This window comes from Phalacrocorax carbo, chromosome 5 (genome assembly GCF_963921805.1).
Source record: "Phalacrocorax carbo chromosome 5, bPhaCar2.1, whole genome shotgun sequence".
Taxonomy (NCBI): domain Eukaryota; kingdom Metazoa; phylum Chordata; class Aves; order Suliformes; family Phalacrocoracidae; genus Phalacrocorax; species Phalacrocorax carbo.
The window spans coordinates 2,983,856-2,996,051 of record NC_087517.1 but is presented as its reverse complement, the minus strand read 5'-3'; the positions used below and the strand labels follow the sequence as shown (position 1 = coordinate 2,996,051).

Genomic DNA, 12,196 nt, shown 5'->3' with positions numbered 1-12,196 from the left:
TCTAAAGAGAAGCATTGAGTTTTGCTTACTACTTGAGATATGCCTAATCCTAGAATTTAAATAACAGGGCCGTGGATAAACAGTTCTCAGAGAGGGAGGGTGTTTTGGGTTTTACTTCTGTCACAGGTATAGCTGTGTGCTTTTTTTGGGGTGTGTGTGAATAGACAGGTGAAATAATAGAGGACTGGTAAGAACAATGATGTTCTTGGCACTTGATGTGCCTGGGTTCACATGCAATAGTTTTTGCAAGAAAATGAGTAGAAATTGGTGTACGTCTGTTGCTGAAAACTGTCTGAATGAAATGCTCAGTTGAGTAGATGCACAGTTTTGTAATCATAGAGAGACGTCCCAGGCAGATTCCTGAACTAACCTGATCTGATAAGCTTCACTCAGACCAGAAAGATAGGTTGATTTAGCTGACACATAAGTAGGAAGCTTAGCTGTGTGTTCCTTGATTTCTGTTTCATGTGTGGCTCTGGTTTTTGCGCCCTGCAGAAGGCACTGGAGCAGCAGATGGAGAGTCACAGGGAAGCCCACCAGAAGCAGCTGTCCAGGCTGAGGGATGAAATTGAAGAGAAGCAGAAAATAATTGATGAAATCAGAGAGTATGTTCACTTGCTCCATTGCTTTCTCTGTTCCCATCCTGTTCTGTGACACTGTAGGGATGTTTTGGGGTTGGTTTTGTTAGTTTTAATGAATGTCTATATATTTCAGCACCTAACAGGAAGTAGTGTCCTTACATGCAACACCCAACCCTCTAATTATTTTGCACAGTGGATTGTAGTGCCTGGCTCTTTATTGTGGAGCTTTAACAAGTCCATAAAATTATAGAGAAGAAGAAGAAAGAATAATGTTACACCTGCAGGTCAGAAGGGAAAAGAAGGTTGGAGAGAACAGATTTTAAAAGATAAAAGTTTTGAGGACCTCGTATAGCAGCTAGTCCTGCCACAGACTTTCTGAGCATCTGGGTGGCTCGAATGTGTCCCATTTTCACACCCTAATATTTCTTCCCAACACAGCAATGTAACTCTGTTAGTCAGGTACTCCAGCACTTGGAAAATTGAGGGGTTTGCTCCTGTACTCATCTTTTTTGTCAGTGTTCATAAAATCTAGGCAATCCTGATGTAGTGTTCATTCTTTCATCACATTTATTGTGTGGCCAAAGACTGATAATGGGGAAACGTGAAACGTGAGGAAGTGGGATGGAAAGATTGCAAGAACAGTTTGGGCCCTTTAAGATAAAGGAAGCAAGCCACTGATTTGAATTCTCCAATATTTTTAAATACTGTTCTTCAGATTCTTTCTGCTTAATTTCTTTCACATTTTTTCAGTGGAGACTTACAGCTTTACTTCCTCTGTCTAACCCCATTTTGTTTATGGAGATTTACCTTGTTCATGGAGTTCAGGGCTGAGCTGTACTGATCTTTTCTTTTCCTTTCCAGTATGAATCAGAAGCTGCAACTGGAACAAGAGAAACTGAGTGCTGATTATGATAAATTAAAAATTGAGGACCAGGAAAGAGAAATGAAACTGGAAAAGCTCATGTAAGTCAACAGTTTTCTCATCCGGTGTCCTTGAATATAGTGTCTTTTAATGTGTCCACAGGAAATGTCCTAGTGAGAAGCATGTTTGTGGAAATATTCACGCTGAAAATATCATTTCATTAACAAAGCCAAATGCAGTACTAATAAAGGATTACCAATTATTTCTTATTTTTATATCGTAGGTTTTTTAATAGTGGATTTGATACTTGCCAAAAATATTCTTCTTTTAGAGCTCTGATTTTATGAAACATCATAGCAAGTGTTAAATCCCTCATTCCTTAACGCACAGCAACACCAAACAAGGTGTTGCAACACCAAACAAGAATTTGGAGGGTTTGGGTGGGTGTTTTTTTGTTTGTTTGTTTGTTTTTTTTAAAGTAACAAATCAGATGTCTGAGTAAAAGCCTTTCCTGGAAATGAGAGAGAAAAATTTCAAGTGTGGACACAAAAAATGGAGATGGTGGCAGAGCCATTCCATGTGAGAAAGCTCCATATTTGGGACAGTCGAAAGCGTAATTACAGATGCAGAGAGATGTACGATTTGCTCACATCTGCAGATGTTCTACCCAAACTGAACGTTGGTTGAGTCTCTTCTGTCTTGCATGACTTCAACATTTTTGTTTTGTGTTTAATGTTGTGATCTTTCTAGACTGCTGAATGATAAAAGGGAGCAAGCAAGAGAAGATCTTAAAGGGCTGGAAGAAACAGTGGTATGTCTTAATTACACTTTATTGAGCTTTTTTCCCGCATAGGTCTTCAACACTGATATATTACTAAAACACTTGTATCTGTGCCCCCCAAAATGACCAATTTATATCATAATAGGCTAAATTTGTGCACTTTGCTAAATCATAACATTGAATTTTGAAATTTGAGATCAAATGCTATTGTTGTTGCTTCCCGTGTATAAGCTATCGCTGTTAAGTCTACTGGTACGCTGTTTCACTTTAAATCACCTGAAATAAGCAGTGTACTGAACAGTGTACCCACAGTTAGGTGATATGTGTCACCTCTAACTTTACCAGTGTAACAGCTTACAAAGAAATCTGATAATGTGCATGCAAAGTTAAAAATGCAATCTATGATGGATGGCTTCAGGCTTGAAGCTGTTGCTGCACAGTTTTGTTGGAAGCTACATTTTTATCTGTCTGTAAAGCTCATCTATATGCAAGCTTTCTCGAAGATCTCAGAAGCGGGTCAAAGCCATAGCAATTCTAGGAGCATCACACAGTGACTTTTGCTAGTGTTAACATGGTTATTAACTCAAAACCAGGATTTTCTCCTCTGTGTGATGCTTTAAAAATTAAGCTAATAGCGGCCTCAGGATCAGTTGAACTTGTTACTGAATGAACTCATTACTGAAGCTGAACTATTTGGGTCCTGATGGCTTCCCTGCCTTGTTAAAATAAACTCATGCAAGGGACAGATTTAACCAACCTTTCTGATATGAACCGTACTCATCGGATACTTACCGAGCTTGCATGTGGACTTGATTTGCCCTATACGCCAAATGAGTAAGGCAGCTGGAAATCAGAGTTAGGCAGTACGAGGCCATCAGCTTGCAGAAACCCAGATGATATTTTATTAATTTTTGAATAAGCATCTTTGAAGTATCTTACATTAAGACTTTATTCACTTTGTTAGACTTTTAATAGTTACTGCAGCAGGAATTAACAATCAAGCATAGCAAATTACAGGAAAACGTGAGCCATCAAAGGCCAAATGGTGGCTTATCCCTGCCCGTTGGGATGGGCAGGCATCAGGCTCCGTGGGTGTTGCGTGTCGTTGGGATGATTGATATGATAAGGAAGGGATGAAGAGCGGTTTCGGTGGGACTACAGCTGCTGCTTTTCTTTGGCTTGTTCTCCTTCCCAGTGCTGGGCTGGTGAGGAGGTAGAAGAAGGGGTCCCATGGGAGGGAGTTATGGGGTGGTGGGTCTGCGGGGCAGTACCCTGAATGGGAGCTCATGGGGAGGCGTCTGCTCTGCAACTGTGTTTGACCTGGAGTGGCACATGATGCCTCCTCTGGGTACCACGTCACTCATACATAAATAAGCTGTTCTTGTAATGTATGGTTTCTAGTAGTCCATGCAGGAACCTTCTCGTTTTTGGCTTCTAGTCAGTTTTGCCTTTTTGTTTGGAGAGATAAAGATTAAAAAAATGCAAGTTCAAAAGCTTGTAGTCGTGGTGGAGCTTATTGAGCGATTCATTTAAATTCCAGGGTGTGAGGGGATAAGCATGAAATGGAAAAGCTAAGGTTACTCATGCCAACTTTGGAAAGACAGTTCTCTTGGCTGTGGCTTTGGGGCAGTGTGGGGTTGGATGAACTGCCTATCCAGATAGCTTCCTTTCCTGCAAATGGATCAGTGCTTCCATCCTTGTGGGAGTAGGGGCAGGGTGGCCACTTCTTGTGTCACGCTTCCAGTCTGGACTAAGGTGATTATTTCGCTGAGCCTGAGAAGTTGATGCATATAAAAAAAGCTGGGAAAACCTGGATTTTTGCCAAAACTTGAAGAGCACTTAGACATCTTAAGTGCCTGTGAGTAAGCATTCGGAGCGGGCCAATGCATTTGCTGGAGTGAAATCCAGAGCTCTTCCACGTCGCTAGATGTGTGTAACCATGGCCACTTTGTGAGACTTCAGCTTTCTGCTGTTGTTTCCCCACGCCCTAAGACGGAGTCAACGTATTTTCAGAAGTAGCTTTGGAGTGGTGAGCACCTTGGGAGGTGCAAGAGCTCTTCAGTGGGGAACAGCGTGGGTACTGCCTTTCTGTGAGCTGCATATACCTACAGGCAGGTACATCTCGATAAGTAAATCACAGGACAGTGTTATCATGTACTCAAATTTGAAGAGAATTTTTACCCCAGAGTATCGACTATGTCTTACTGGTTTATGCTTTTTTAAAATTATTATTATTTTGATTCCAGGCAAGAGAACTTCAGACTCTTCACAACCTACGCAAACTGTTTGTGCAAGATCTCACCACCCGTGTTAAAAAAGTAAGACTATACTCTTAAAAGTCTTAATCTTTTTTGCAATATTCTTGTGATTTGCTGGAAGCCTTTAGTGCATGTTGTTACAAAATGGGTTATTGTCTTTTTCAATAACAGTGAGTAATAAGATTAAAACTGTTCTGATGTTTATCACCTTCTGTTTGGTCCTAATTTGCTAAGGACAAGGCTTCGTGGTTAAGTGAAACCAACCAATCCAATTCAGTTCAGTTTCAAAATTCTCAAAGATGGTATTAATGGGTATCAGAAATTATTCAACATTACTTACATTAACTTATGCTACACTGAATGCTGTGGCCCTTGCTTTCTATGGGCTTGTGGCTACTCAGCCTTTTCCTGGCAAAATTATTATTTGGCAGAAATTAATGTATTTTTAGCTGTTGAAGAAGAGTCAGAAGCTGCATGAATTATCAAAGGCTTCACAATGCTTTTCAGTCCTTTAGAGTAGTTTTTGGGAAGAGTTTTTATGCCTTTTTTTTTTTTTAAAAAAAAAGGTTGAAAACCCATATTATATAAAAAAGTCTCCCAGGAGTGGAAAAAAGAGGGAAAAGGGGTTTTCCCCACTAAAATCTATGATTTTCCTATTCAGGATCCCCCCCCCGAATTGTTCAGTAAGAATAGTTTACATTTTGCGTAGCAGGGAATGTGGCTCTTAAATATCAAATGAGCAGATAAAATAAATTCTTTTTAATTTGGGGCTCTGAAAGACTTTTCTGCCTTTGGGAAGCTTAAATTCACAAAAGACCTGAGCTTCCTCTTGAGTTTCTGCCTGGCTGTGCTGAATGCTGCAACTCTCTGTGCAGAGCGTTGAACTCGACAGCGACGACGGAGGCGGAAGTGCTGCACAGAAGCAGAAAATTTCCTTTCTTGAGAACAACCTGGAACAGCTTACAAAAGTTCACAAACAGGTAGGGGCTCCGCTTCCTGCCGGTGCCTGGTTGCTATTAAATCAAAATCTTAAGTGTCGTTTTCATTGATTGGTAGTAATTGCTTCTGGAAACTCAGCTATGAGGAAAAACTTTACGTGTATCACTTTTCCGTAGTATTACAACTACCTTTATTTTTTAAAAAATATACTTTTTTATTGTTTCAAAGGATAATATTTGAAGGTAACATGTAGGTACTGTCTGAGGAAATGGTACCTATAGTTCTCAACTAAAATTAGGGGTTGGTATGAAAGCTGCCCTTCCCACTCCCCATACTTCTTATGGATGTGTTAAATAAGCTATTATTTTTTCCGTGAAAATACTCTTGCAGTTTTGGCAAGACTAATTGTCCCTGTATTGATATAATACATAGAGCCGACAATAAGGTGTTTGTTTTCACCTTGTGTGCTGATTGCTGGTTTCTGGATGGATTGTGTGTCTCCATCTTTGACTCCTGGTCTAAAGCTGCTTAGAGGCACCCTCAGAGGTGACCGAACTGGAGTCAACCAGCAAACTGATGAAAGCAAAGAAATAGAGGTTTTCTGTGCAGCTTAAAGGCTGGTGCCTCCCCAGGATGCTGAGGTTGGTCATCTCTGAGCATGTCCATCTTTGTCTTCTCCCTCTTTCATGGGGTTCCCATTTCCTTTCCAGTTCTGCTGTTCAGAGAGACAAGGGCTATGGAGAGCCCTTCTCCATAGGTGCCCACTCTGCAAATGGTGGGGTGGTAGGCAAGCGTTTCGGTTATACGTCAAGGAAAGAGCCTTACCCTCTGCTTACTGGAAGCATGTACATCCCAGTGGTGTGTGTATATATCTAGGCAGCATCTCGTTAGATAAAGCTGGATCATTTCTGCCAATAAGTATGCTTCCACCCTCTTGTCAGATGTCAGTGTTTCTGAACTGTGCCCCACTGTTCGGGTGCAGAGCACAAAACAGTAAAGATGTTTTTGATTTCATTTTTGAATAGTGTCATAACATTCTTCAGTGTGTTTTTCTGAATCTGTAATTAGTGAGACATGGCGCTCGCTGAGATTTGCTTTATTTATTCCTGAGGAAGTGCCAAAAAAGCAAGCAGTGCCGGACCGTGACACGTGTCCGCTAAGGTTCAGTATTTTGAGGTTCCTAGTGAGCAGATGGTTTAAAGACCTAGTTTCTAAATGTGGAAATCAGGACGTGTTACAAGCGTTTTTCGTTTTACTGTTTCGCCGTTTTTGCACTCAGTTCACACATCTCCTGCGTTTTCAGATACAGATTTTTATAGCTCTTATTAGTGTATATTTACTCAAAACCGACTAGGTGTCCATGCCTCATAAGAAAGTTAGAGGGAAAAATTACATTGCACTTGACCTGAATGTGATATCATCCTGCTCTTATTTCATATCATAGCTATTTCATAGAACAAGGGTTCAACACTTGCAGAAAAAGCACATTGTGACAATTTTTTTTAGCTTTGTTTGTGTTTTTCTTCTGGCACTAAGCCTGGACTAGCAGGTGTAAAACATCGTGATTATCAAACAACGTGTGAATGTTAGTACGTGCTGTTGCTTTGCTGTATTATTAATGTGGTGGTTAAACCACCTTTTTCCCTTTGCTCCAGAAAAGGGAGAATCACTCCCTTGGAACAATCTTCTGTTGATTTCTAGTAGTGGCATAATCTGTTCAGTATAAATTGTACTGGATTTTCTACCTGTTTGCATCATTTATTTATGAAAAAAATCAGTTCTCTATCTCGGCTATTGTTTCATGTGAAGTTAGATGTTATTCTGATAATCGACAGACCTTGCTCAGGTTTGTATTTAGTTGAGGCAGTGCATGAATTCAGAGTTGCATATAATCATCACATTTATCGCTACAGGCCTTAAGTGATTTCTTAGCAATGTTGGAGGCATTGAAGTCTCCCGTTTTCCCATATGCTTGAGTAGGGAACAAGTGGGTAAGCATGCCGTAACCAGTGGAGATGATGAATTTTTGATGATACCCAGTGTTGTCTATAAGCCATATTCAAGCATTGCCATTTTGAAATAATGAGGTGATCAGATATCTGTGAAATGCCGGGCATTTCTGTGTCCTGAAGAAATGCAGAATTTCTGCCATAGTTGCTCTTGAAATCTAGAAAAGTGGGTATTGTAGTAGCAGGGTTTGTGCTGGAGCCCTCACCCTCCGCCATCAGATTGGTGAAGTTTTGTTGAATGGAATAAACTCACTTCTTTCTGGAAAATTTAAATTAATATCATACCCCAGCTAGACAAACGAACTACATGATTAAAAATAAATCGCTCTTTGACATTCAGCTTTTTACAATAATTTCTGGAAGAAATCTGTTTCTTTCATTGGTAGTATACAAGGTGTGAAGAGGGATCGGCCGTATTTTCTCTCTCTCCTTGGAAGAGGACCTCTCCCATAGTTTCTCATAGGATATTTTTGAAACTTCTTTTCTTGCAGTTGGTACGTGATAATGCAGATCTTCGTTGTGAGCTTCCTAAGCTGGAAAAACGACTTCGAGCTACGGCAGAGAGAGTTAAGGCCCTGGAGAGCGCACTGAAGGAGGCCAAGGAGAACGCCATGCGAGACCGCAAACGGTACCAGCAGGAGGTAGATCGCATTAAGGAGGCTGTGAGAGCCAAAAACATGGCACGGAGAGCACACTCTGCTCAAATTGGTAAGGACATGGAGCTAAAGGGTTAGTGGTTGCTCACGTACTTCATGGTTGGTCTGTTTGCTCATGTTTAAATAGCAAGAGCTTTGAAAGCAGCAGTCTGGGGCAAACCACAGGGTCTGCTTCTCCTCTGCTGCACAGGAATCTTCAAAGGCTTCACTTTTTAATAGAATCTGCCCCACCTAAAGTTTAAAGCGCCTCTGCTATTTAACTCAGTAAATAAATGGTATAATGGGTCTTGTATGCCCTTCTAGTGACCCGAAAACCTGTCTCTTTAAATTAGTCTCTCACTTTCTTCCTCCCGCCCCACCCCCTCCTTCTGCTTTCATTCTTTCCTTGCCTTTCTGGACCTTGTCCCTTCCTTTCTTTTTCTCTGATTACTTGTCCTTGTGATTTAATTTGGACTGTGTAGGGTCAAAAATCTTCCTATATAATTCAGATGCCTAATATGTCTTTGTGGTGCAGTCTGAATGGTTCTACACATCCAAGTGGTGTTTAAGATGGGGCAATTTTTGAAATGCTTTGCTGAAATTGCTGAAGTAGGATATTTTCAATGGTGATGCTAATACTGGTGTCTTAAAACCTGAGAAATAATTAGATGGCACACGCTGTTTCCTGCTGTACGCTGCCTCTTGTGGAAAGCCATTGACAGCTTTGTCTCAGCATCTTCTGGAATGATATAAATAGTCAAACTGGATGTAGAAAGTACATCACTGACCACCAAGTGGGTCCATAATCTTTGCAGAGATGAGGGGTATGCATGGGATGGTTAAATGGCTCTGTCACAAGCAGAAAATGGATGTATTAGTTGCTGGCTGAGATAAGGGAATGCTGTGTTCTGCAGAGCCAGGTTACAGACTACTCTGCCAAGCATGGCCCCTTGTTTGGAAACAGTGGGGTTTGTACTTGAGGAGAAGGTGAGGCAGAGAACCTTGTGTGAAAGCTAAACGTCCTCTTTGACTTCCTACTTTTACTCTGCAGCCAAGCCTATCCGCCCTGGTCATTACCCAGCGTCTTCTCCAACGGCTGTCCATGCCATCCGAGGGGGAGGGATGTCAAACTCCAGCTACTATCACAACACCAAATAGACGAGAAGTAAGACCGAAGTAACTTACTCATCTGTTCTTTCACTGATCACCCAGTTTTCTTCTATTTCAGTCTTGGTTTAAGAAGACCCACAGTATTTTTTTCTACTATTAGTAGGAGTTGTTTGCTGATAATTTAACTGTGAAAATCAGTCATTTAAGCGAGGAGTGCCTTGTTAGAATGCTTTGCAAGCTGCTGATGAGAGTTTTTATTTTAATGACTTATCACTTAAAACTTTTTTAATAAACTAAAATGCTCTGGTAAATCTGTACTGAAATTCACACATAGAGGTGTGAAACTCATGTAGTAAAAATAGAGCTCCAGAGGTTCCTTCTGCCACTCTAATTTTCTGCTTTCTGTAACATGAATGTTTCAGTGTTGTGATATTCCAGCCTGGGCCTGGCATAGAGCAGACGTGAGTGGCAGCAGCACAGAGCTCTCTAAATCTGAGTGTCACAATTTGGCAAACTTTTGTTTCTTTTGCTTTGCACTCTTACTGAGCTCTCTGCAGAAAAATGTGTAAATATTTTACTTTAATTGCAAGGGCTTGAGGGTTTCTCCTAAGCAAAAATCTCATCCTGGAGAGATGAGCGGCATATTCCCTGACTGCTACATGTACCCTCCCCTCCCATTTACTTCTTTAAATTCTTGTTATTTCTGAGATATTTTACATCTGCTCTTATTTTAGATTATAACTTTATGATATAGGCATGCTAAGAGTTGGATGGTAGTGAGTGGCTGTGGAAAGCAGCCAGTGGACTGCTAAGTTGTCCCTCCAAGTTTGGCTTTTTTCCCCTCCTTCAGGATTAATTCTGGCTTACGACTCTCTTCTGATAGTATGTGGTTTCCTTTAGGCATTCAGCATTCTTGGGTGGTTTTTTCTTTTTCCTTTTTTTTTGGAGAATGTTTCATGTCATGCATGCATGCAAACCATCCATCACGTCGCACTCAAGCTGTTATTGTTTTGTGCGGATTGTTTCTGTTCATTGTGTTTTCCATAAGCCATGTAGCTGCAAGCAACATATTTTCGCTGGGGATGAATTAGGGCAAGTCTTTGCTGAGTATTTTTGCACATGAGTTCATTCTGAACTGGAATTGCCTTTTCCATCTCACAAGTGAGATAGCTACTGTCTGTCTACTTCGTTGCATTCCCACCTCAGTGAAAGAGCAAAGAGAAAAGAGTGTGATACAGAGGCATGTAAAATATTTCCAAACATATATCGTAACAGCTGCTCTGGGGGAAAAAAAGCTGCTACCTGCCTAAACTGGGTGGGCCTTCGATATACCATCTGCTGTGAAATTAAGTGTCAGACTCAAACAGGCCACGTATTTGGCATAGGCACATGTCAAGTGAACAACTATAGATTAATAAAAGTTATTAACAAAATAAACACACTTAAAACTAGATGGGTCTATAACAAGATAGGACTTTGGAAGTCCACAAAAACACAATCAGAAGGCAGAGAATACCTCTCAGATGTTTTGGATGCTGAGTTTTAGATTTGAGGGTGGTGAAGGATGAGGAGATTCGGGCCATGCTTGGAACGTGTTGCAGAGGAGTTCATGGACAATAGGGGTGGAGAAAACGAAGATGGAAGATCTTAGAGGAAACGGGGTAAACTTACGGATTTATGGTTTCTCAAAAAATTAGAAAAAAAATTTCTGAAAACCAGACAGAAGCCCTACAGGTTGGAATGAAGCCATTACAAAAGTGTGTGTGTGTTTTTTCTTAACTGACAGTGGTGTTCCTTTATGGCGTTTATCGGTCTAGTTTCTTTACAGCTCAAGACTGAGTCTAACACCTGGCTCTGTTATGTATTACATATCATATGTTAGGCAACAACTTGAAATGTCGCAGGAGTTGGACTCGATGATCCTTGTGGTCCCTTCTGTGTATTCTGTGATTCTATTCTATGATTACTACTTCAGAGAACCATATTTTAGGCTTTATAATCGGTTTTTGAAGTCATAGAATTATAGAATTATTAAGGTTGGAAAAGACCTCTAGGATCATCAGGTCCAACCCCCAACCCAACACCCCCAGGCCTCCTAAACCATGTCCCCAAATGCCACGTCTGCATGTGTTTTGAATGCCCCCAGGGATTGTGACTCCCCCCCCTCTCTGGGCAGCCTGTGCCAGGGCCTGACCGCTCTTACAGTAAAGAAATGGTTCCTAATACCAAATCTAAACCTCCCCTGATGCAACTTGAGGCCATTTCCTCTCATCCTATCACTAGTCACTTGGGAGAAGAGACCAACACCATCAGTCAGTCAAGTTCTAGATTTTTTTGCTCACATCTAGAGAGATGTCTTGAAGATATAGTAAGCTAAGGCCAAGCAGCGATTAAAAGGTCAGTTCTCATCATTTCTGTTCCTTCAGTTAAGAAGATTATTGGCAAATAGCAACTATTTGGCCGCCAAAGGATTTGGGGAGTATCAGAGTAATCTGAATTTTGAGCTCATTGGATGAAAGCCCAGGGGCCTGAGTAAGAGTGTGAGTAAAGGTACTACTTGTGCAGGGAAAACTTCATATAGATTATTTCCATGGTATCGTTGAGACATTTATATGCTCTGTAGAACTACACCGTACTTTTGAATGGCACAGTTCAACACAGCTAGCATGAGAAAAGAACTTTGTTTTATAGTCATTTAACAGCAATGAAATAAAGGTGGGATTTCTGTATAAATGTTTGCTGTCAAGTAACATACACTGTCTCTGGCATGACAATTTTATACCAGGATGAGGGGCAATTTATCTTATGTTCATTCATCATTCACAGTAAACATAATAGACACTTATCGCTGTTAGACTGGTCAGTAATTGTGATTTATTAACCCAGCAGCCTACCCCTCAGTAACAGCCAGTATTGCTTTTGCTATTTTTATGAAGTTCAGTGGTAAAATTTCTTCTGTGAGGCTCATCAGGACAAAGTGCAGACTTCGCCCAGTTTGGGCCATGTTGCCTAGGTGCAACG

General features: G+C 40.8%; 2 protein-coding genes across 6 annotated transcripts in view; one reads left to right on the top strand and one right to left on the bottom strand.

Annotated features, from left to right (window-relative positions):
• Positions 1-12,196, bottom strand: part of ORC4 (origin recognition complex subunit 4) — a 445,415-nt gene that overhangs the window by 325,947 nt on the left and 107,272 nt on the right. The gene's annotated exons all lie outside the window — the stretch shown is intronic.
• KIF5C (kinesin family member 5C) overlaps positions 1-12,196 on the top strand; it is an 88,936-nt gene that overhangs the window by 69,383 nt on the left and 7,357 nt on the right. For 4 of the 5 annotated variants that reach the window (XM_064450962.1, XM_064450961.1, XM_064450964.1 and 1 more), the window contains exons 19-25: positions 496-605; positions 1,443-1,544; positions 2,194-2,254; positions 4,471-4,542; positions 5,358-5,462; positions 7,922-8,138; positions 9,117-9,230. In XM_064450962.1, coding sequence (XP_064307032.1) covers positions 496-605; positions 1,443-1,544; positions 2,194-2,254; positions 4,471-4,542; positions 5,358-5,462; positions 7,922-8,138; positions 9,117-9,223 — 774 coding nt within the window. In that variant the 3' untranslated portion in view covers positions 9,224-9,230. Of the gene's footprint in view, positions 1-495; positions 606-1,442; positions 1,545-2,193; positions 2,255-4,216; positions 4,351-4,470; positions 4,543-5,357; positions 5,463-7,921; positions 8,139-9,116; positions 9,231-12,196 lie in introns of those variants that run through there. The other variant, XM_064450965.1, reaches the window with a different exon arrangement.